The 25,729-nt window shown below is 45.4% G+C and overlaps 1 protein-coding gene across 3 annotated transcripts; it reads right to left on the bottom strand.

Moving 5' to 3' along the window:
* Positions 1-445: 445 nt before the first annotated feature.
* On the bottom strand, positions 446-25,729 carry LOC119161263 (uncharacterized). Of its 3 annotated transcripts, none has more exons than XM_075879636.1 (4): positions 25,154-25,729; positions 19,306-19,376; positions 16,130-16,285; positions 446-2,208 (listed from the first exon to the last, which is right to left on the bottom strand). In XM_075879636.1, exons 2-4 carry the CDS (start codon positions 19,369-19,371, stop codon positions 1,813-1,815), a joined length of 618 nt encoding a protein of 205 aa, XP_075735751.1. In that variant the 5' UTR covers positions 19,372-19,376; positions 25,154-25,729; the 3' UTR covers positions 446-1,812. The 3 variants fall into 3 exon arrangements, with proteins under 3 accessions (XP_075735751.1, XP_075735750.1, XP_075735749.1); XM_075879635.1 differs by lacking the exon at positions 25,154-25,729 and adding an exon at positions 23,957-24,085; XM_075879634.1 differs by lacking the exon at positions 25,154-25,729 and adding an exon at positions 23,846-24,076.

Raw genomic sequence — 25,729 nt, 5'->3', positions numbered from 1 at the left:
TTATCATTTATCAGCAACTTCCTTGGAAGAGCTCGTGAGAATGATATTAAGGCATCCTTCCACCCCCACACGTAAGAGACACCTCCGATCAATAAATATTTAATTAGTGTACGAGCAACACTGGTAGATTACGTGCGAGTAGATGCCAGTGTAAATCAAGGCTGATCATAATGCTGAAGATGAGTAAATAGGACCATATGTCAGCGAAAAAATGTAAACTCGCTCGAGAAATACTATATCTTGAGCTTTGTGCTTGCTCGGACTGAATCGCCAAATAATTTCCCGAGCCGCACAGACCGACTCACTCTCGCAAAAATTTTCTTTAGCTGGACTCAAACTCTCCAAAATATTACTCACCTAGACTCGCTTAGACTTAAACTCGCGGCCTAATCCGAATAAGTCGATTAATGAGTGAGTGTGCCTACCTATAGAGAAAGACAAGCCATTGGTTTCAGACTTCTTTATTTTTGTTCCACAAAGCTGTAGATGCCAGCACTCTGCACCACTTGAAAATGCAAGTGGTACAAAGTACAAATGTTCCATTACAGTGGAGAGGGCGCAGCATGCAGACCAAACTGTCTCCGTCGTGGTAGGTGTTCTGTGGTGACGTGGGTGCGTGCACCCACAAATAAACTGCCAACAAAGCTATAAGTAATATTAACGCAGGCATATTTGGCATATAATGAGACCGACCCGCTGCTGTTTTCTCAGCGTCTTCAAGTACGACCTCCGTCTTGACGTCGCAACACTGGTGGAGGTGCTGGGTCGCGACAATATGTATATCAGACATAACATGTACTAATTAGTAAATATTTTACTGCTTCTTGAGAAATGAAAGGTGGACTGAAAACAGCTGCCTTAAATGCAAAAGTCTGAATGCTCTTGTGAAAAGCCAAATACAATAAGAGTAAATCAATGGTGCATTTTTTGCATGGCACCACCTGGAATCTATGCATTTTTTTCACACCACACAATAGCCTCGCTGTAATTGCGTTGTGATGCAAGCAAGGTATGGTTGCAGCCTCGGCTAATGTTACATACAGAGTAGGATGTGCTCAAAACTAACCGTAGAAAACATATTTTGACTGACTACAGCATGGTGGCCATACAGTGCACCAACACCAGCTGCCGTAATTTTAAATGCACAAAAATGTAACAATGCATTTAGCTACCACTTAAGCACTGTTATTTTACAATGCACCGGTCACCAGCTTTTGTTGACCAAAGTGTGCCTGAATGCTATGCTAGGATATTTCATAGCATTTTAAAGCTGTGAATTGAGCATAAAGAGAAAAAAAAAAACAATGTAGAGGAGCAATTCCACAGAGACACTAAGTGCATTAGAAATGCAGCATAGATGTGACAGCTACATAGCTGCCTGCACCAAGGCACTTTGAGCATCAACAATGCTATCACAAGGAAAATTGCATTTTTAAATAGTTATAGAATGGTAATGTTTATTAATAAGCAGACTCTTAGGTAAAAGGTAAAGAAATACAGATCATAAAAATATTACTTGACTGACTATTACAAAACAGGGTGGTCAGCTCACAAGGAGAAACCAAAAGTAAACGATTGATCGGGTGGTCGGCTCACAAGGTGGAAACAAAAGAAAAACATTTTTTGGGTGGTCTGCTCACAAGATGGGAGTGAAAAAAATAAATTTACTGGGTGATCTGCTCACAAGACTGAAACAAAAGAAAAACATTGATTGGGTGGTCTGCTCACAAGATGGGAGTAAAAAAAATTAATTTACTGGGTGATCTGCTCGCAAGACTAAAACAAAAGAAAAACATTGATTGGGTGGTCTGCTCACAAGATGGGAGTGAAAAAAATTAATTTGTTGGGTGATCTGGTCACAAGGTGGAAACAAAGGAAAGATTGATCGGGTGGTCTGCTCACAAAATGGGAGTGAAAAAAATTAATTGACCGGTTGATCTGATCACAGGATGAAATAGAAAAAAACAGTACCACTTGGCAAAGCCACAAGCAAAACAGGGTGGTCTGCTCACAAGACCTCCCTTGTGAGAACACAAGTGCCATCTGGAATATGGCAGCTGCCTTCTGTGCGACAAAAGTAATGCTTGGGTGGCCGTTTGAGATGCTTTCTGTAGTCGCACCAGGCTGGATGCTGCCATCTATTTCGTCTGGAGCGGGTGGAGATAGAGGTGATGCCTTTTGGTTCAGATCCTGGCCACCTTGAAAGATCTGCATTATGGTGTTATACAATGTGACAACATAAAGAACTTCGTGCAGTATTACCATGAATAGAAATATGATTATGCTTGAAACAATTACCGTTAAATCACAGGCAAGCCCCAACGATGAAGGATAATTTGACTAGATTTGGAGGGGGCCCTTGCTTGGTCATGAATCTGAATTCAAGATGGCGACAGAAGAGCCGCGAAGAATAAAGAATGTACACCCATGGATCTAGTGAAATGTTTTACTAAATATGCATGTATTCACTGCATGATTCGCCTTGGATCGGCAGCTAAAAAATGTGAATAGAACAGTGAAAATGGTGGGATGGGAAAAGAGCCCATACATTATTGAAATCTTCTGGGGCGTTAGCTCGAGGTTGTACGATGGAATGGTCTCTAGTGCTGCCAGATTGCCTGTGGTCAAAATTGTAACTATTGGGATAGAAAACACATTTTGCGAAACCCTATGTTAGGGAACTAGCTCCTAAATGATTGCCTACTGCGATACTGATTATTTATGGTCATGGTTTTCATCTTTTGTGTTTAAGTGGTATACATCAACAGGATACATGCAGTTTGATGTGTTGTCAGTGCTGCCAACTCTAGGGAAATTTCCCTATATTTAGAGAATTTTCATTGTACTTAGGCAAAAGAAAAATGAGTCAACATCTAGGAAAATTTTCTGCTTCCACGTGAAGCAAGCAGATCGACTGAGGGACCTCCTGCCCACAACATCTTTTTTTTTTGTTCCTACTTCCACCTTTTTTCCTTTACACCCCCTCTACACAGTGCCATGCCCAGTAGCAGTGCAAGGGGGGACAGGTCTTGTGTCCGCCCTCAACGCTGAGTCATCTCTCTCCTCTCTCCCACTTCATTGCGGTTCATTCTGTGCCATCCTTGCTCGACGTCAAAATCGCAGAATTGCAAAATAATAACGGAATAACAGAAATTGCAGAGTAACAGAATTTATTATGTTTCTAAGCTTGCGTGCCAGAATATTTTATGTACTGCACCTTATATGCTTATTCTGGCTATTATTATTATTATTATTATTTTACCGCTTGCATTCTATTACAAGTGCACTGTATCGTAGTGCAAGACTTCCACGTCTTGCAGTGAACTGCTAGCAGTGTTCTGAAGTACTACAGTTGTAACCTGCAATAACGAAATCGGCGGCGAAAGCACAAAACTTTGCTCTTGCGAGAATTTCGTTGGCGCGAGAATGCAGCAGAAATGACACGAAATTCAGAAAACAAAAAAAATTTTATTGCCAAAAGTCAGTAAGTTTACTTTGGCGGGCTTTACCATGCAGCAATTTCATACTTCTCGACTCACTGTAAAAAATAGGCCATCGTCACGTCGTCGTCGTGCTCGCCGAAAAACGTACAAATTGTGTCGAAGGCGTTCAGGACATCCTGCGGACTTGTTTTCTTTAGCTGCTCCAGTCGTTGCTCATCGGGATCGGCCACCTCGCGCACGCTACTGACGATGGCTTCATCAGTCACTTCTTTGTGCACGACGACGCCTTCGTCCGCGCAAACGAACTCATGGACACTGAGGCCATTGGGAATCTCGTTTGCCACGGCACAAAGTTCGCCCCATGCACTGGTCAGTGACAACGGCACTGCGCTGTTACCAGTACTGTTGTCAAATGCGCCTACAGGCGAACCTTCTTCTGGTTCTGCCAGATTAGTGCATGATGCCTGCGGAGTAACAAGGCCGGCGTGTGTGAAGCAATTTATTATCACGGCTGGACTAATCGCAATCTATGCAGCGGCGATTATCTCTAGCGCCATGAACAAGTCCAGGTCAGTCGGGCACTTCATATGTATATTCAGCAGCAAACGCTGAATCAGCCTCTCTCTATACGCACACATCACGCTACCAACCCCCTGATCTTGAGGCTGCAGCACCGAAGTGCAGTTTGGTGGGAAAAACACGAGGCGCACATTTCCGAGCTGCACGTCGACGTGATGGGCGCTACAGTTGTTGAGAAGAAGGCAGACTGACCTGTTTGCCTTCCGCATGTCGGCATCGAAAGACTGGAGCCAGCTGCTAAAAATAGCACACATCATCCACGACTTCTCAAGTTCGTGGTGTAGCTTACTGGCAGCCTGTGATTCCCCTTGAAACAGCAGGGCTTCTTGCTCCTGCCAATAACGAGCAGTGGCCGTTTATCTGTGCCATTCATGTTGGCGAACAAAATCGTCACGCGCCGCTTGCAGCGCTTTCCACCGTGGCACTTCTGGCCAATCCAAGGTCTTGGACGGCAGCATTTCATAAAACAATGCCGTTTCATCGGCATTATATGCGTCTGAGGGCTTGTACTGGTCGAGCAGTTCTTCGTTGCTCAGCAGCCACAACGACGTTGTCGCACAGTCTACGGCTGCTGCCTTCCCGGAGATGACTTTGGCAATGATGTCTTGGCGAGCTTTGAAACAGCTCAGCCAGCCGGGACTCGCCTTAAAGTTGACGTGGCCGAGCTTACAAGCAAAGTCCAGCACCTTCTGTTGCAGGATCTTGGCAGATAAAGGCACCTTGTTTACAAAACCACGCGAACATCGCCTTGTCCACGTTCGGGAACGCTGCAGCCGTCACGGTTTTGTTTCTTGCACACGCGCCGCTTTCAAGTGCACCAAGAATAGAGGCCTTGTTCTTGAGAATCGTGGACAAGCTGCAAGCAACGCCGAATTTTTCGGCGATGTCAATTTTTTTTCTGTCCTTTTCCACCTCGCTGATGGTTGCAGCCTTAACTTCCAGCGTGATGAACTTCCGCTTTTTCATTAGGGGCGGCATATTCACAGGCAGCGAAATCAGATGAAGCAATCGCAACACACTGTTCACGTTGCACCAAGCGACTACGCGAACTCTCCACAAATGGCTCCACACACGTGACCATGTGTGCGCAAAGCCGACAAAACAAAGCACAGAGCCAAGCCAACGAACGACACTCCATGAGGATTGTGGCTTTGGCTACGTATGTAGTCCACAAAAATGAACAGGTGTTTTGGCAAGCCACCATCATCAATGTCGCGAGCCTCAAGTTTTTTTTTTTTTTGTAAACAATGATTGCGGCTGCTTTGCAAGTGCGCTTAGCGATAGTTTTGCACAATTTAAGTGTGGCATGAATGCATTTCAGCAGTTTTCAAATGTAAATGTTGCAAGAATAGATTATTTGCACACTCGTGTTTCAAAAATTTTGTTAATGAGGGACTGGGGTATGAATATTTTTTGTAGTCGCGAGTTACAAAATGCATTGACTCCTATAGCCGTTCGTCGGTGATCCGAAAATATTTCGTTGCAGTGAGAATTTCGTACCCTCAGGATTTCGTTATCGCGGGTTTCGACTGTATTGTGATAATTTATCCCCTTTTTCCTATATGCAATGCTTTGTTGATTTGATATGTGGGGCTTAACGTCCCAAAACCACCATATGTTTATGAGAGACGCCGTAGTCCACTGGAGGGCTCCGAAAATTTTGACCACCTGGGGTTCTTCAACGTGCACCCAAATGTGAGCACACGAGCCTACATTTCCGCCTCCATCGGAAATGCAGCCGCCGCAGCGGGGATTCAAACCCGCGACCTGCGGGGCAATGCTTTGTAATGAATATATAGTTTCTTTTAATGTTTCTATTAACTGCAGCAGTTACTTTTCAATAGGACAACGAAACTTGTATTCTAAAGCACAATTTTTTTTTTTGCTCACTTAACTAAGCAAAAATATGACATGCGACTAATTTACTGATTAACATTTATGTAGAGACTACAGTGACTGGGTCCATCAGCATCGTGTAATCGTGACTATGGTGACGAGACCAGTCGGTGCAGTATCATCCTTAGAGTGAGCACGCCCATCAGCACAGTGTAATTGTAATAGTGGGGGGGGGGGGCAGGCAATCCCCATTGTTTAAGGGGAAAAAAATTTGCCAGATCCCACGTACCTTGGCAATCGATGTTATGTGAAGCATGCGGAGGGAAGGTGACTGTTGTTAGACAGCCCTACAGCGTAGATTTTTCGAAGCGCAGTGGGTGTGTTGCTGGTGTGCAACATGATGTGTTGGTGTGTAACTTCTGTTCGATTTGTGCCGACCAAGTACGTTATTTTAAAAAGACAATTGCATTGGGCAACATTCTACAGTGAAGTGATAGGATAAGCCACTGGCCAGCGAGATCCTGGACTCGGACCTGGATGATCAGCTAAGTCGAGGGGTTCTCGCTGACGGACCCAACTCGCTGAGTGGCTGTTGCCGGGAAACCCTGATCCGATCCCCACCCCACCAGCAAACTCTGCAGTAGTACTGCAAGTATATAAAGTTTGAACCACCATCATTAAAAGCTCACAGACACTACCACATCGGGGCAATACAGCCGTAATAATGCAATAGTGAGGTGGCCCGCGTCTTAACAGCGCTGCCTATGGTGACGGGCCCCGACAAGGGGCTGCAGTGTATGCTCTTACTAAAGTGATTGCAGCTGTTTTTATTATTTTTGTTGTTTACTTCAGCGCGAGATCACAGTGTTCAAGTTCCCTACAGCTATCTCCACTCAGTGTAGTATACATCGACGCATTCTTTCGTACTAGTTTCATTGACTCGGTCACACCTAGTGGTTACCCAAGCTTGCAGCCACGCCGGCCAGCACTTGTAACTTAAAAGCAACCAGACGACCCGTGACCCGCTTGCATTCTAAGGGGACAGGGTAAACAAAAATATTGAAAACAATCACTTTTTTTGCGGTATTTGAAATCTGCAGGCTTTTCTGAAGTAGAATCAGTCATTTGTTCATACCTGCCAAGTTCAAGGATTCTGAATCCAGGAGATTTCCGCAGCGAGGGAGGCCGAATTATTTGCTCTCAATTTTTTTCCGCAAAAAAAAAAAAACACAAAACAAAGACTAACAAACAAAAAACAAACACCGAGAAAAACCAAGAGGGGGTGAGGGGTGTCTCAATTGCAAGCGCAAACATCAGCGTTGTGGTCGGCTTGGAGTGGCCGAATACACGAAGGTAGGGTTTCCCACTAAGGTGAGAGTCTCAAAGGATCAACACAACTAGCAGAATATTTCCTTCGAAACAGCTGGTGTATGTCTTACTGGGACACATGTGAACGGACGGTACGGTGCAGCTGGCTGCCGCAAAAGCGCGGGTCAAAGCTTTGCTCCCTCCTACGTAGATTCTTTTGACAGGAACACCAAAACGTGTCTGGCCCTTGTGTTATTGACAGTCTAGGCTGGTTTTTTGCCATTGCCACCACCGCCATCATTCGCGTTATATGTATAGTTATCTATATATATTATCACTCCAGAAAGGAAAAAAAATCAGCAGATCCCACTTACAGTGGGAATGGGTGATATCCAAAGCGCGAATGAGGAAGATTGATATGTCACCTTAAAGTAAGCACAACGTTACGGGGTGGAGGCAAATAATACCGTGTATGACTTCCGTGTCATGATTATGTTTGAATGAGTCATTTACTTTCGGCAGCTATTCACGTCACATGATACCAAATTTAGTATATGTGGAGCTCGCGAAACGGCTGCGAGCACGCTATGTTCTCATGTTCTTACATGACACCAGTGTCAAGATTTTCATGTTGGCACCAGTCAATATTTTGTCATCCATTGACGTCACGTAACAAAATTTGTTATATGTGGAGCTAGCAAAACGACCGCGAGCGTATCATGAAGGGCCCAATATACTCCTATATAGCATTGACGCGCGCGTACACTGGCAACAGCGAGGCTACATTAGCATAACGCGAGCCCTCTATAGTCCGACGCCAGGCGCGACCGGCGTCTGTCGGCGCGGCCCGACGGCAACATGCTGCATTTCGCGCCGATGCGTTACCCAGACAGCACCGCGTCTGCCTCTTCTCATGACAGAGGGACGCCGGACGCGCTGAAACGCACATGTGCCAAAGCAACACAGCGCGCGCCCGCAAGTATATGGCAGGACCGGCGCCTGACGTGGCAACGCCGGCGTGACGCGACGAAATGAACACGGACGAGCATGCGCACCGTGTCACGTCGAAATGTATTGGTGTCGTGACTGACATGTAGTCATGTTCCCACATGACACGCATCTCATGATTACCATGTTTGCACCAGTCACATACCTTCGTCATCTATTGATATCACGTAATACCAAATTTGGTATAAGTGAAGCTAGCGAAACGGCCACCAGCGTATCATCAGCGTGGCATGTTGTGACATGACACAAATGCCATGATTTTCATGTTAGCATCTGTCATTTGTGTTTGCCATGCAATTATGTCATGCCATACCAGTTTTTCAACATGTCATGTGAACGAAACCTCCACAAGAGCATCAAATATAAATCATGACAGTCATGACACACATGTCATGAGTTTCATGTTATGACTAGTTAAATATGGTCTTCGTACAGTCATGTTATGCCATACCAACTTTGGTATAGATACCTTTATCGGAACGGCCAGGAGAGCTAAAAGTCGTAGGCGGCTAGATAGATATGCTCACAGTCGCCGAAGTTCGCCAAGAAAGGCTTCGCATTTAAAAAAGCCGCCCGCGCTCGGTGCCCAGCTCGCCGCCTGCTTTGCCCCACAGATGGGGGAGGGGGGTTCATGTTTGTGCGCCCGCGATTATCTTGCGGTGGGGAGAATCGTGTGCCTTCGGCTTTTACTGGAACGATTGCGTTGGTGGCCGGGGCCCACAAAGGTATCTTCGGTCTATACACAGGCCCCGTTCGCAAAAAGAGCGCGCTTTTCATACACAGCAAGGTATAACTGGGACACTTGTCAGTTTGTAGTCATCCATACCTGTAATTATGTATAGAAGATCGCTTTCGTTTTGTTTGTTTAACAGCGCGCTACCTGTCGAGCGGTAAACGTTGTTGGTTCGCTCTCGTCTTGTGTGTATTGTTTTCGTGTGTCATTAGTGGGTCAGCAGCGCGCTGCGTGTTTCGATCTGGTTGCCGTTCTCAGTGTCACACTCCAAGTTGTTGCTGTCGCATTCATCGCTTCGCCCTTGCGACGAAACTGACTTTTAGGCCCAAACAACGAAACGTTCCTTTCCTTTGACCGCGTCCTCTCCTTACGTGAGGCCTCCTTACAACCAAGTACCGACGGAGGAAGCAAGCGTACTCTGAAAGCTCCCTTAACCCGTCCTCGCGGGAGGAAGGGTTGCCGCGCTCCTGCGTTCGAGATTATCGAATATAAGCTTTGTTCACAAGCGTTTATTCTGTAAAAAAAAGTTGGGTCACCACATCACTTCCAAATTGAAGTGTTAATATAGAGACGCGTGTACGCTTTCTTCCAACTACGATTACTGAATGTGAAAAGCCACCGTAGTCGAGCGCAAAACGTGGTGCATTCTAGCAACACTGCGTGCCGTCGTGCCTGGCACCGTGCACGCACGCTCGCCGCTCGTGTCTCCCCGCAGAGGTGGGGTGGGAGGGTTGCCTCGAAAACGAAAACTTCACGTGGGCTAGCTGTGAGGCGAAGCGCTCGTTCAGGGCAAGGAGCGGACCTAGGGGCGCACGAAGGTAGCCCCAAAGCAACCTTAAGCTGAGGAAGCGCCAAGGAAGCCTTCACCGAGGGCTCCTTAGTGAGGAAGCTTTCAGAGTGACATAAGGCGGCCTCACAAAAATGAAGGCTTCCTTACTGAGGAAAGGAACGTTTCGTTGTTTGGCCCTTAAAGACGACAGTCTTTCTTGGGGACCTTTCACGCAAAACTTTGGTCTGTCTGTCTATACATTTGTCTGTTTGTCCACTGTCACCGCGAACACTCTAAACAGCACGAGCCGATACCCCGAACAGCCGACCCCATCCGCAGCGCCCACCAATGTTGCTCAAGGATCAGCATTCATACGTGTGCGATTGTCAGTTAAAAAGCAATTATTGCACATGTCTCAGGCACCATAACAACACACATATATTCTGCATGTTCGTCTTTTACTAGAAAAGGCATACAAAGGTAATTTTAAGGACCGTAGCGCTTATCACGCTGCGCTGACCATGCAACGCTTGCACGGAACGGGGAGTGTTTCCAACACTTTGCTAAGACGAGACAGTGGCGGCACCTACCCGTCTTAGGGCCACGCGCTTTGTTTCCCAAAAAGAACTGCCAGATGGCGCTCAAGTCTCACGTGTGACGTGACTTGATGCGCTCGTTCGCCTCCGCTGCACGCTCGAGGCACTCTAACGAAGCACCTCCGGAATACCATTCACCGATTTTTTTGTGCAGAACATCAAATAAATGTTTTGTTCAGTCTCTCCGCATGCAAGACTATAATCTTTCGACGACATTTGCAGATTAGATGCAGACACGGAGCCAATTTTTTTTTTGTGTATTTACCGCCTCTAGTCTACTGCTGCGTGCCCTCTTAGCTTGTAGATTGCTATCGCGCCGCCGTGACCGCGATGTTGTGCACGGCAGTTGGGACAAATGTTAGTTCCTTTACGAATCCCCATGCGCTTGACTGCGCACACGCCTTCAGAACAAAGTCGTTTTATGCCATCTACGATCGCATCTGTCGCGGTTTTGTCCGCAAGGTTTGCGGAAAGCAGCGTTGCTTTGACTGGTTGAGTGTTGGACGCATGCACACTTTCGGGACTGCCAGTTAGTTACGTCGTCGCCATTCCTGATCGCGTCAAAAGCAAACCTTGGTTTCGTTGACAGAGGTTGTGGCAGCGACAATCACGCACACTGTAGAAGACATTGCCTGCGCCGGCTGCACGCATAATTTCGAAGCTTCGAATACGCTGCTCTCGGCCTTCGTTCAATGATTTCCGTACTAAACTTCATATCACCCGCCGCGATTATGAAATGTGTTTCGGAACATTCGAGTTTAGGCCCAATAGACGTAGTAGAATTTCGCCGAGGAATTTCACGAATGCCTATCTGCCGCGGTTTCACATCACTGAGATTCTACGGTACGTTTAGATGAACGCCTCTTAAACTCATTCATAATAAGATAGGGTACGTTCGAAAAGCCTGGAGTGGATTCAACTGCCTTTTTGTTAAGGCGGCTGGATCACGCACAAAAATTTCGATTTCTGGGAGATTTTCATGGCCCCCGTACAAACGTAAAGAAACGGTCCAAATCCGGGAGACTCCCGGCCGATCCGGGAGACTTTGCAGGTACCGTAATTACTCGAATCTAACGCGCGCCTTTTTTCCGGTTAAGCGAGTTCATAAATCGCATGCGCGTTAAAATCGAGTACCAAAAAATATGAATACAGTCAGTCCATTGCCATCGGCACTTCCAAAATGGCCGCCCCCTACGTGCGTCGGCATGGCGCGTCAGCCATTTCTGCCTATGTGTTTCCCATGTGCGGCACTTCGTACGTGTGCTGAGGAGTTCGTCATCTTGTAGTGGATTAGCATCGACGGCATGGTAGGGTCGATTCCAAAAACTCCGACGAATGCACCACAATGCCGCTTTTAAAAGAAAAGTCATCGCGTGTGCTGTAACGGACGGAAATCGAGCCGCATCGCGGTCGTTCGGAGTTCCCGAAACGTGCGTGCGGGACTGGCGGAAACAAAAGCAGCAGAATATTGTCGACAGCAAAGATTCACGCAAAAGCTTCAGTGGACCACAGCAGGGTCGGTTTCCACAAATTGAAGAGCTGCTCGGCGAGTATGTGATTAAGCAGTGAGCGGCACAGCGGCCCGTGACGACAGAACTGCTCCAAGTGCTGGCCATGCAGTTAGCCTTAGAAAAAGGGCTAATGCGGAGCCAGTTTAAAGCGAGCAGGTGCTGGCTAACTAACTTTATGAAGAGGAAAGGCTTTTCCCTCCGAAGGCGAACGGGCATATGCCGGAAGTTGCCGGAGGAGTACAAAGAAAAGCTTCACAGTCTTCAGAGGTTCTTCCTAAACTTGCGGCACAACAATGGCTACCTGCTTGGGCAAATCGGGAATGCCGATCAGACGCCTCTTTAATTCGACATGCCTGGCACCACAACCGTCGAGGAGTAGGGGGGCGGAGCAAGTTCGTGTGCTGACATCGGGCCACGGTAAAACTAGAGTGACAGCAATGCTCCGTTGCACGTCAGATAGGCACTAGCTTCCCCCGTACCTCATATTTAAACGGAAGATGCTCTCGAAAGGAGTCGTTTTCCCGAGTGGTGTGATCGTGCGGGCCAACGAGAAAAATGGGTGCGCGTTGCAATCGATGTCTTAGTTTTTTTTTTTTCGTCGTGGAAACCAAGCGCGCGTTACAATCGAGGACACGGTAGAATCGAGTAAATACAGTGTTTTTTTCTCCCTACAATTGACATATGTCAAAATTTGTGCAATGGCCTGTCATGCCCTCATCTTATGTACCAAGTTATTTCTTGCAGTTCAACCATCATAGTCATAAAGAGAGGTTAGAGTTTCCAAGCTAGAGTGCATTTGGCACATTCAGAAAAGAATGGGGCCAGAGCAGCAAAAACGAAAGGAAACTTTCTGTCTGGAAATCTATGTCTGGGCAGGGACATCTTAGTAGTGCCACCTGATGGTGAGCACAAAGGCTACTATTCTTTGGCCATTAAACGAAAAAGAGCCAGCTTGGAGGACATGCGAAAAGCTGTCTGGGCCACATATTTTCACATGGCATCAAAGAATGCCAATCCTTTCCACGGCCTTTGCCGGAAGGAAGCTGATACCTGGTGCAAATTCCACATAACCAAAGCCCAGTTGAATGGTGAACAATTCAATAATAAAGAACACCTGCCAGCATCTGCTATTAAGCCAAAATATCTGAAACTAGCTCACCCAGAATTACTTGCTTAACGTCACTATGGAAAAACTGAAAACACTAAAGAGTCGAACTGTGTGGGAGCACACTTCAAAAAATGTTTTCCTCAGGCACCAAACACTGAAAATATGCACTCTTAATGCTGTGCTCCCTTTTAATGATGGCTGATTGATTTGTGGGGTTTAACGTCCCAAAACCACCATTTGATTATGAGAGACGCCGTAGTGGAGGGCTCCGGAAATTTTGACCACCTGGGGTTCTTTAACGTGCTCTCAAATCTGAGTACATGGGCATTCAACATTTCCGTCTCCATCGGAAATGCAGCCGCCACAGCCGGGAATCGAACCCGCGACCTGCGGGTCAGCAGCCGAGTACCTTAGCCACTAGACCACCGCGGCGGGGCCCTTTTAATGATGGCAATATACCTCATGTGAATGTGCTTAATCTTTTGAAATTTCGCCAGGGCACTGCACAGTACAAAGCCTAGCTTATGCACCCTTTACCTGCAAGTACTTTACTGACAGGGCTACACAGCAGGTGACAAAAGAGGCTCACCAGACAAGACTTTTTCAACACAAAAATAAAAATGATATTGATAATGACTATCTAGCTGGTGCCCAATGAACGGGCCCGTCAATTGGCTGTTATCTTGTACTTTTGAAACAATGCACATTTTTTACTTTGAATGTGATTATCTCAAAACATTTTTTTGTACTTATGTTCCTTTCCCTCAGCAAGCACAGTATCCACAATCAAATTTTGTCTAGTATTTAGAAACAAATAGGCAATATGCTGCAGCATAATTATTGTGTAAGGAACTGCTCTTCTTCAACACAGCTAACAGCTATTGAGCAATAATTAGATACCTGAAGTGAAAAATTCACAAAATATTTGGATTTCAATTGTCAGCGCTAAATATGCTTCAGTAAAAAGAGGAATGACTTATGATAACAATAATAGTGAAATAATTACTGTAAGTCTAATGGTTATGGAGAAAAAGGTAGATAAACTGCCTAAACACATGGCAGGTTTAGGGCTTACACTGTTTCCTTAATAGCCAAGAACGATACAAAACACTCCTCCCGTGGGGAAAGCATTGTCTCACGATTGGAAGACTACTACAGAGAGCGCACCACACAGCGAGTATCTACCGTAGCATAGAGATTTCGCTTGTCTAATGACGCTTGCATCGCAACAGCACACATTTATGGGATGGAAGTGGCGTGCATATCCCTCATTTGAAGAAGTCGATTTGATTACATGAAGCCTGTGTGCACGATTTCAGGCAAAGTAGTCCCTCATTTCGAGTCGCATGTATTGTACTTATAAGTGTTATAGTTTTGGGACTTATTGAAAGGTACTGTTCAACAACACAGCCGTCAGGGTTGCAATAGACTGTGTTGCCTTGCACTATGTTTGGCATTAGCCAACTTGTTCCCTCTATACAGCGGCACGAAAAATATGTGAAACGAATTGATTTGGGCGCATCACAATACGTGTAACTAATGATTAGCTGGAGCAATGGAATGAATGCAAAGAGGCGGGAACCCCACCAAGAATGGTTGTTCGGTGCGATAATAAAATTAAATTTGCACGCATACTACGTAATCAGCTTGCCCATGACAATGTCAATCTAAAATCATCAGGGAAAGGTCCTCATTCCACATTGGATATAAAAGAAGGTTGATAGTTATTCCTGATGAATAAACACGATTATCATTTAAAAACAAGCAATAATACTTGAAACAATAGCGAGAGCAGAAATACTTGGTCAGCGCGATTCAAAACGAAGTCGCACACCAATGACACTACATCACAAAATCCAAACGGTAGGGCTGACTAACAACCACCGCAGACAGCGGCACGATTTTCTCGCAAAAAAGCAGAATTACGACTGAGAACAGTAACCTTCATCTCGAACACATTACTGTGAAAAAAAGAAAAAGAACACATAACAGGAATTCGAACTGGCAACCTGAAGTATGGCCACTTCTTCAACTGCATGTCGACCCACTACGCCACTACAAACCACATGATGGTGGCATCTGAAACGACTACAAATTTATGGCAATGGGCCCCCTCATTTTTACCATTACACAAAGCTGGTGGGCCACCTCAGTCTTTTGATAATACTGCGCTGACGAGCCCCGCCACCGTAGTCACTGCCTAACAATTATTAGGACTGTCTTTGCACAAACCCATTTACTATAGTCACATAATGTAATCTTTACATTTTGGGTAGTGTTATTTAGTTTTTGTGGTCTTAAAAGAGGTCATGAACCACCCTTCGGGTTTGGTGAGAAAACAAATCCTGCAGAAAACAAACACTGCTATGAACAGCTTACGACGAAGCTTGCAGCTGTGTGCAGCAAAAAGAGTTTACAAGTGAAGTTACCATTTTCTTTGGTACCCTCTCTCCATAGAGGGCTGTGCTCATTCTCTTTGAAGCTGCTAGCACCTGCTTGTTGACATCAAACAGATGGCTTGCTGGTAACTACTACCGATATATATCAGAGCGGTGCTCGTATCAGATGCACTCTTTGTCGTGGGCTGCCACCACGTACTGGCGCCACACTCTAAAGCCTGCTAAAATTACAGAGTAGTGATGCTAACCTGCAGAGGAATCACAAAGGGAGATAGCAATCATGTCCTGTCTCCTGTGCCCATGGTCATGATGCGTGCTGACATAAGCTTATTTCCCCCACACTTTCCCTTCCTCTTTAGCTTCCAGGGTGCGTTTCGGGGAAGCCGAGAAATTGATTTGATATGCGAGCTTTAATGTCCCAAAACCACCATATAATTATGAGAGATGCTGTAGTGGAGGGCTCCGCACATTTCGACCACCTAGGGTTCTTTATAGTGCACCCAAATCTGAGCACACGGGCCTACAGCATTTTCGACTCCATCAAAAATGCAACCGCCGCAGCCGGGATTCGATCCCACGACCTGCGGGTCAGCAGCCGAGTACCTTAGCCACTAGACCACCGCGGCGTGGTGGGGCAGCTGAGAGAAAGCACTTAACCCGAGTGACAAATCCCTGAACTTTGCTCCTCTTCAACAGATCCCAAGAAAATTTCGAGGCAGCTGGTTCGTAAGGTAAAAAATTCAGACACATGTTACAATATTATTTGGAAAAGTGCTTCAGGAACCCTTTATGACACCTTACACGAATGCTTTTGAACCCCACATTACACAAGTGCTTACTTTGTGATGAAGGAAACATGTCACAGGAGTTAGAGTAGAACTGCTGTCGTTTTTGCTGAACAAGCTGCAAGGATGCGTCAGGTCTAGGCCACCAGAATTAGCACGGCAGATGCGATCACTGTTGCCCACAGGACTGGCAATCTCCATAGGTGTATGCTGCAACAACAATGTGAAAATACATTTCAAGCTACCTCACATTTTCACATCCCTATTTTTTACAGCGAAAACAAATACATTTCCCAATTCCTGTAATACAGTGAAACAAGCTGACAACACATAGTTAAACCCCTTTATAAGAGGCATGCTCCAGGCAGCAATTCTTGTCTTTTATACGAGACGTCTCTTATAAGCAGGGGACCTCGTATGCATTTTCCCATCCCCCATATTTTACAATAGGCATACTAAAGTATTTTATGCCCATTTGTCCCTTATATCAATGTCTCTTATAAAGGCGTTATAAACTGTATCTGGACCGACACTTGTGAAAGATCACCTGTTCAAGGCCGAATATTCAGAATGGCTTCACCATAGTCACTGCCTAACATTTATCAGTGCTATCTTTGCACAAACCTATTCATTACGGTCGCACAATGCAATCTTTACATTTTTTGTAGTGACCTTTAGTTTTTGTGGTCTTAAACGACGTCGTGAACCACCTTTCAGGGTGAGTGAGAAAACATATCCTGCAGAAAGCCAACACTGCTATGAACAGCTTAAGACCAATGTTGCAGTTGTCTGTAGCACAAAGAGCTTACAAGTGAAGTTACCACTTTCTTTTCTTTGGCATCCTTCCTCCATAGAGGGCTGTGCTCACTCTCTTTGAAGTTGCTAGCAACTGCTTGTTGACGTCAAACAGATGGCTTGCAAGTGACCAATACAGACATATCAGAGCGGCGCTCGGATCAGATGCCGCTTTTTGTTGTGGGCTGCCACCAGGTTCTGGCGCCACACTCTGTAGTCTGCTAAAATTACAGAGTAGCCATACTAACATGCACAGGAATTGCAAATGAAGATAGCAATCATTATTCATCTCGCCTGCCCATAATCGTGATGCGTGCCAACTTCAGGTTATTTCGCCCACACCACCCCTCTCTCTTTAGCTTCCAGCGGGCTTTTTGGGGCAGCAGAGAGAAAGCCCTTAAAGCAAGTGACAAATTCGTGAACTCTGCTCCTCTTCAACAAATAAAAATTTTGAGGCAGCTGCTTCGTAAGGTGATAAATTCAGACACAGAGGTACTTAATTTTGACGGCAAACAGCGTACGAGATTTTATTGAAAATAGTGTGCCCTGCGACATCAACACTACTGCGACGTGTTTGGTGCGATACATTCCGCACATACCACAGTGAGTGACGATGCGCTATTAGCGATGACATCTGCGATACGAGTGTTCTTATCGTGGCGCCAACTGGTACCGAAGCCTAGACCTGCACTCGCTTGTTACGTCCGACCTTGGTCGCACCGCTTAGAATGATTTCGTGATATTACCAAGACTCAAACCATCTTTAAAAGAATGACGCAAGAAAAGAGTACGATTCAATGTGCACTTGTCGGCCAGCACATCAGGCAACCGCTGCGAGTTGCAGTTGCCTCGTTCGAAGCGCGGAAAAAGCGCGAGGGTGTCTTTTCATATCATGTATATGTTACACGCCAGTGGCGGATCCAGAAGGGGGCAGTAGGGACGATCCCCCACCAACCCCACATAGCTTGTCAGCACCCCTCCCCCTCTCTCCAGTGCTTGCCAACCACCAGTTAGGACATCAGCAATCACCAGTTAGCACAAGTGAGTGGGACCACTGTGTGTACGCATTAACAGTATTTATGTCATTACAAAGTCTTTGTTCTAGTAAAACTAAGTAATGACCACGCCCTCCTTTCTGGTGTTGATTCAAGCAATCCCCCCCCCCCCCAAAATGGGTGGCTGGATCCACCCCTGTTGCACGCCAACACGACCACGAACTATCAAAATGGAACAGCGTATAGACATATCATCGCTAACAAGTAACACTCGGGTATCATTCAATTTTAGTTTCTGTAGACTCCTTTGCGATCGCTGGGTTACGGACGCCGCAACCGCGAGAGGCTGGATAGCCGAGGCCATCTGGAGGTGCAAAGAACCTGGGAAGCAGGAAACTTATTCTGTTTCTCCGCTGATGCTCATTCCCAATAGCGATCTTCCATTGACCCCTTTGCGTATACCTGAATGCTGTGCAGGCCAAAACACACCAATATAGCTAATTGAAATACACGCACGGACATGGCCGAAGCATGCATCCTTGCGCACCTCCTCAGTGTTGCTTGGAACGGCGTTTATTTTGGAATCGCTGTTCTGTAAAAGGCCGAAGAAAAAATTAATCACGACGTCGTGAATCGCGGAGATTCCAAGCTCCAGACTACTGCATTCATCCCGAGTCGACAATTTGTACGGCGACGACGGCAATGCAGGTGACAAGGCATGACTGAATGTGTCTGCCTAAAAGACAAAATGTTTGCAGAGCAGCTGAGCCTGACGTCACTCTTCTGCGGAGACGTGGTCAGCTGTAACGAGATCTCGAGGTGACCGCGAGGTAGTGCCACTGGTACTGCTCCGAGCGCTAAAAATGGCGGGATTGCCGGCCATTTTGAATCGTGCTAGATACCAGCGATACAAATCAATAAAAGTGATAGTTATCCTTTCCTCAGTTGCATTTTAGGTCGCGAATCGCTGCTACGGGGTCTATAGCTACTCGTTGACGCAAAAATCTTGGCACAAGTAAATTTGATGTCAGTGCGCCTTTAAGGGTTACATGTTGATGCTAAAGAGACGTAGTCATGGATGAAAACCAAATGAATACAACGCTCACGACACCTTACACAAATGCTTTTGAACCCCACTTCGCACAAGCGCTTACTTTGGGATGAACAAAACATGTTATAGGAGTTAGAGCAGAACTGCAGTCATTTCTACTGAACAAGCTGCGAGGATGTGTCAGGTCCAGGCCCCCTGAATTTGCACAGCAGATGCAATCCCTGTTGGTAACAGGGATCCATAGGTGCATGCTGCCGCAAGCGATGTGAAAATACATTTCAAACTACCTCACACTTGCACATCCCTATTTTTCATAGCAAGAACATAAACACATTTTATTTAGAGCACCTAATACTTGTAACACAGTGATACAAGCTGACAACACTTACCTGGATAGACACTTGGGAAAGAAACCACCCGTTCAAGGCCCAATTTTTAGAATGGCTGAGCGACATATTGGCTGAAAGGAAAGAAAAAGTATCATTTAAAAATGTAGAACTAATTAGAGTCTTTGTTGAAAGGCTTTCCCATGCTCAAGTTCTCTGCCTGTTTAAAAAGATTGGCTCATTATTGAAAATTTTGTAGGTAGCATTCACAGTAAATTCATGTGGTTGCATTTCACAGGAATTTCACTCAATTCCAGCAGCTATATTTAACCTGGTAATGCAAGATTAAAATGTAATAGAACTGAACGGTCACGCCTAAACTAATCCACGTAGTGGAGAGATAAAATCCAGCCCTTCAATGTTATCTGGGCAGTAACCATGACTGAGCTAACCAGGACCATAGTAGACAGCAAGCAGCATGAGGTTCATGTAATCACACAAATGCTGGAACTAATTTATGAAATTTCAAAGAACTTGCACGATATTGATTCACTAACATTAGCAAATACATAGAAGTGTTCCCCTAAAAGGACATTAAAAAGAAAAATGACGTTTCTTGTATTAATTTTCATTGCCCTTTCACTAGAAGAAAATCACAGCCCCTACTGCAAAAATACTGGTGTTAAGTGAGAAAACGTAGAAAAAAAAAAAGTGCACAAGGCATTGCCTTCATGGAGATATTACACCAACTCACTGTGATTTCAAAAATTTTGATGGTGTCTCTTATGGCTCACTTAGTTCTTAATAAGTAAAAATGAATTTAACTGTCTTTAGGGAGTCGGAAACTTGTAAAGGCGCACTGACATAAAATTTCAAGCACGAGCTTTATCCTCATTTGATTGCTCAAGTATGGTTGGGCCAAGTTTGAATGGTGTCTGTCACCTAGAAGTTATTTTATTTAGAGGGCAAAGAGCGTAAAAAAGCTCAAAGGGGGCCTTCAGCACTCTGCGACATTAATACTATTGTGACGTGTTCAGTGTGGCGCATACCATCCCAAGTGACGATGCGCTAATAATAATGATGTCGACAATTTGAGTTTTCTTATCATGGCACTGACAGGTGCTGAAGCTAGCTGTAAATGCCAGTTCGCTGACAAGTACTTGGATTGACGTGTTGAAGAGCGACTGGCACCGACGCCAGCCCGCTCTCCACGGCTGGTCTTTGTCGCAGATTTCATGAAATTATAACAAACAAACCACCAATAAAAACACCAATTAAAGACATGCAAAAAAAAGCATCATTCAATGTGTGCTCGCCAGTCAGCATGTCGGTCAACAGTTGCGAGCTGCTGTCGTGTTGTCAAAAGTGCAGAAAGAGCACAATGAGTTTGTCACATACGAGCGAGCATGGGCCAAGCATGCGTTTCCAGGCACTTCCAGCTTGTTGCTTGGAATGTCATCCATTATTGAATCGCCATTTTGAAAAGGGCTGATCAAAGCAAAAATGATCTTGTATGTCGCGAATCGTGGCTATTCCAAGCTACAGACTGCCGTATTCAACACTAGTCAACACTTTTGACAGTGACGACAGCAATGCTGGTGACAAGACATCACTGAACATGTGTGCCTAGCAGACGAAATATTAGCGGAGCAGCTGAGCCTCCCGTGACTCCTTTCTGTGGAGAAGTGGTCAACTGAGGTGGGATATGGATGTGACCGCAAAGGAGCACTGTCAGCACTAAAAACAATGGGCTTGCTGGCCGTCTTGAATTGTGTTAAACGCCAATGATGTAACTCAATAAAACATAGTTATTTGTTCCTCAGTTGCACTTTGGGTGGCAAATCGCTACTAGGGGGTCGATAACTAGACATAGATGCAAAAATCTCACAATATGTTATTTTATGTCGGTTCTTTTTTCATGTGTTAAATCGGCAGCCTGCAATAGCTTTTCGTGAAGTCTATCGGGGCTGCAGCGCCCGGACACGAAAGGTTGCAGATCCCAGCCACCCTTGCAGACTTATCACTCGGCAGGCACAGGTTCCCGGTATCGGAGAAATCAGGACCGCAGTAGCTTTTGGGCGTTTCCAAGTTATTCTAATTGGCATAATAATTGCAGAGGTTTCGCATGACAAAACTATGATATGATGATGCGGGGTGCCATAGTAGAGGGCTCCAGTAATTGTGACCATCAAGGGTTCTTAATGGGTATTTACATGGCACAGGACACGAACTCTAGCATTTTGCCACATTTGAAATGTGGCTACCACAGCGAGGATCGAACCTGCAACCTTCGCTTCAGCAGCCGGGCACTGTAACCACTACACCACAGTGGCGAACAATTACTCTAAACTGTGAAGGGGAAAAAAAAAAACTTGCTTATTTTACGAACACTTGACTGAACAAAATATTTGGAACACTGACACCACTTCGTTAAACTGTGTTTCAATGGTACCTACAAAATAGGAGAATTTCTCGCATATCTTACCACTAATATACAAGCATCTGGAAATCTTAGCTATGTGCCACATAATAGGTCAAATGTATGATACAGAGCAGAGCTATATATTGTAGACCATGCCACAATAGAATATGTTGCTAAAACAATTTTCACATCCAAAGTATAGCAAGCAGAATTGTGAGTGTATACAACACGGCAGGCAGGACACATTTACGTCGTCTCACATGGTACCTTATTGAGGAGAGCAAGAAAACTACTTCGATGAACCCCAACATCCACTTGAAGTTGCATGCTTTGACATTGTAATGCACATGCTTAGACTGCAGGTTAATTTTTTATATTAGCTTTTTACACTTATTACTACTCACATTGTGGAGGACAGTGCTGCATAAAGACATACCCTCGTGCACTAATAGGCGGTGTTAATGATCATCAATTGTAAGCAGGCAAATGAAGAAAGCCAAGGCTCTCCAAACAACTGTGTTTCTATCAAACACAGTCGTTTCGATCAAGAAGATACATTAGGAATTCAAGGTGCCATACTTTTTGCTTGTTGGCATCACATTGCACGTTATTGTGTGATTACATGCTGTGCGAAGCCAACTAGCAAAAAGTCAGTGGTCCACACCTGTATGGCTGTGAGCGGAGTTGGATAGGCCTCCCAGGATTACGCAAACATAAATACCCAATAATATGGATGGGAAAGCAAACACCACAGTAGCTCAAATCGGTAGAGCATTGGACGCATTATTTCAAGGATGTTGGCCCATAAACATGTAGCCTAATTTGCTACAAAAATCCAGCTAAACGTTTCTAACTAGTGGCACAGATAACCTATAGCATTTTTCCCATTCTCTGCATATAGTGTTTAGCTAGGAAATTTTGTACAGTTCACACATCCAGGTAAGCAAGTCAATAAATGAGTCGAATTCACAAAAAATGAGTCAAATTCACCTTTGTGAATACAACTCACCCAAGGCACTCACCATTTTTTAGCAAAAAAGACAAGCTGCAGTATTGATTTGTGCACATATGTAGTGATTGTTCGGAGTGTCGTTCGGCATCTATTCTGAACGTGGACACAGTTAATTTTTGACTAAGAGAGAAAAAGGTTGGGTTCTAAGTAGGCTGCCACGGTATGGCATGCCTGATGCAAAGTGATCGTCTGCAGCGAATGACATTAAATTTAGACATGCTGAATATGCAGGCCGGATATTCAATTCATTTGAAGTTCGATGCTTTTTTTTCTTGGCCAACAGTGAACAAATCCGTAAAAGCAACCTAAACTGTCAAAAGAAATCTGCCAAAAGCACCGCGGGCCTAAGAGGGCTTAAAAGAACGTTTGAAGACACTAAGAACAGTGATTAAGGTCCACACACGTCAACGTTGTTTGTACATTAGCACACGAGTGCTTGTCTTCCTTTCACTTTTGGGTCACGTCAGCCAGGCGGCGGCAGCCAGTGGAGCCCTGGACTTGGGGCCCCACCAATCGAGCTCAAGACCCCTGTCCCAAATCCTCGCGAATAAAGTTTTTCCTTTCTTCCCGAGTGTAAGGTTAGTTGTGCATGACGTACTTTTTCAGGGCACCGTCAAAAAGTCGTCGCAAATACTCCAACGATTCTAGCCCTACTTCATTGTACTGCAAACTATACATAGGTCGTTAGCATGTCCTAAAAACAATAAATATACAAGTGCCGGGAAACATATGAAGCGCGTGTACAATGTTGAATTCAAGCGCGCATCAAAGCGACGTGAGACAATCACGCGCGTCTATAAGTGCCGATAGTTATGGCGCGAGAAGTGTACGACGACAAAGAGACAAGAAAGTCGTCGTTCTCTTTTCGCGCCATAACTATCGTCATGTCATACCAACTAACCCCAACTGCCACACTTCTAGAAGTGCGCTATGAAAGTTGCCGTGCTCTAGTTGTCTTCTAAGAAGTTAATTTCCGTAAATGCCATCCGGGTATTCACCCAAAACTCTCGATCGTATGATTAGACGATGCGGACCGGAAAAAAAGAAACAATGAGAGAGCAAGGCGTTGCGTTGCAACAAGGTATTGCGTTTCACCTTCGCCGAAAATTTTCCCGCCAAACTTAGTGGCAGTCGCCTACTACTCCCTTTGCCCGCCAAAATGCCCTTACCATGCTTAGTATTCTTCACCACGACGTCCACGGATCTGCATCGCCGCGAGTCGCCGGCTTTGACCATGATTTACAATTTACGCAACAAAGCGATACGGCAACCAAACCTACCACGAAGCGTTGCTGCTGCTACCACATGGGTGATTTGTCTTCGTTAATATCTTCGCTGGAATAGTTGTGAACGCCACAGCAGACCCTTGGGGACCGCTATTTATAAGCGACGGTAGCGCCGTCTTGGTTCTGTACAGAAACGCACTTAGAAAAAAAAAATGTATACAATTTGCAACAGTAACAAATATTACAGCAAAAGTATGAAAATAATACTTTTTGTTTCAAACTGCGTGTTACTTTTTTAATTAATTGAATAGGTTTTGTGAGTGAAGAAATCTTAGTGCAGAACACGAACGCAGAAGATTTCGCTCCAGCGATTACCATCTTTTCGCCAGTCGCATCGTACCGATCAATGCCTCCAACGTTACTAGATCCTGCCACTTCTCAAACTCCCACGGCGGCTGCCGTTGATGCGTGGCCCCGTTTCGTTTCCGCTCACCAGACGGCGCGGCGGCCACGGTTAGCCCGTTGCTGTGCAGCAGGAAGCCGGCGGCGCGCGTTGTAAATGGCCGTTCTTTGCCTTGAAATACTCGTTCAATGCGTCTCAAATTTAAACTACCATTAGGGACCTCTTCGAACAATCGGGTGATGCTTTATGTATTACATTACATACATTACATTTCTAAATACGCATTATTTCAACTGTTACTATTAATGTTAACATTAATTTTGTGTTTTCGAAATCTTCATCCTGTCGTTTTTTTTCTATGAATGAGCTAAATTTCCATTTATTTAATGCCTTGCTCTGTGTATCTACTTTAAGGTTGTCAACAAGTGCATTTTTTGTGTGAATTCTTGTCATGTTGCTGCTGCTATTGTATGGGGAGGTGGGACTAGTCAAGCTGCCTTTAAGCAGCTTTTATTCCGCCATCCTTGCTACTTATGCATGTTTTGTGTTTATGTAGCAATAAACTTCATATATATATATATATATATATATATATATATATATATATATATATATATATGAGCGGAATGAAAAGCAAAGCTATAGCGGCGAAGCTGCCCGCAAACGTGCGGCCAATGTTTGCGGATATTCGTTACTGCAAACAAAAACTGAGCAAAAAAGTGGAACTTTTATTCTCAGTGCCGCGAAATGCGTTTATTGCCGAGGCCCAAGGCACACACACACAATGCAAATGTTCAACGGCTTCACAATAGGCGAGCTTTCTTGGTGGCTGCTCACCAACTGCTCACCTTGTCCTTTTCGACGCTTGCTTTTTGCCGGGGAGAGTCTGCGAGCAGGAGCCTTGCGTTTCCGTGTCGGTTTCGAAAGGTAACTCGGGCCATTCGGAAACAGCCGAGGCACGGCGTCGTCTTTCAGTGCCCATTTGTCGCATCGTTACCAGCTGACCACAAATGTTGTGCTCGAAGACTTTCGAAATGTCTTCATCGCTGAAGGTCACAAACAGAACACGTGCTTGAAAGCTTTTTGTCCTGCCTGGGTACTGCTCGCTGCCATAGTGCAAGGCGTCTCGGGGCGGCCTGAAAAAATGTCTCACCCGAAGGTAAAACGGAATCGTACCCGCTTTTACACCCGGGCACGAAACAGCGTGGCATGGTTCATACACTTGCCAGCACAGTCCACAAACATCTGCGGGTACTCGCGCAAACGTTACCAAGCACACTGCAGCGGGCTGTTTAGAACGGTCGTCCGGCCGTCCGTGTCTGTCGCGACTTGCCGCAACTTGTCGGGCAAACTCCGTCGCGCGCGCCCCCACGCGGAGCGCAACGGAACGGCGTCAGGCGGAGCTCCGCAGTTTGAGAACTGGC

This window comes from Rhipicephalus microplus, chromosome X, assembly GCF_043290135.1.
Source record: "Rhipicephalus microplus isolate Deutch F79 chromosome X, USDA_Rmic, whole genome shotgun sequence".
NCBI lineage: Eukaryota > Metazoa > Arthropoda > Arachnida > Ixodida > Ixodidae > Rhipicephalus > Rhipicephalus microplus.
The sequence above is the reverse complement of the archived record's forward strand: the minus strand, read 5'-3'. Positions and strand labels throughout refer to the sequence as shown.

Bases quoted from the DNA above. Each gene is read 5' to 3' on its own strand.
- LOC119161263 (XM_075879634.1), bottom strand. From the start codon at position 23,912: ATGGTCAAAGCCGGCGACTCGCGGCGATGCAGATCCGTGGACGTCGTG. The intron at 19,377-23,845 runs GTAAGGGCATTT...CTTTCCTTTCAG, and splicing joins GGTGAAGAATACTAAGCATG to CCAATATGTCGCTCAGCCAT. The intron at 2,209-16,129 runs GTAAGCACTTGT...ACCATAATGCAG, and splicing joins CATGTTTCCTTCATCACAAA to ATCTTTCAAGGTGGCCAGGA.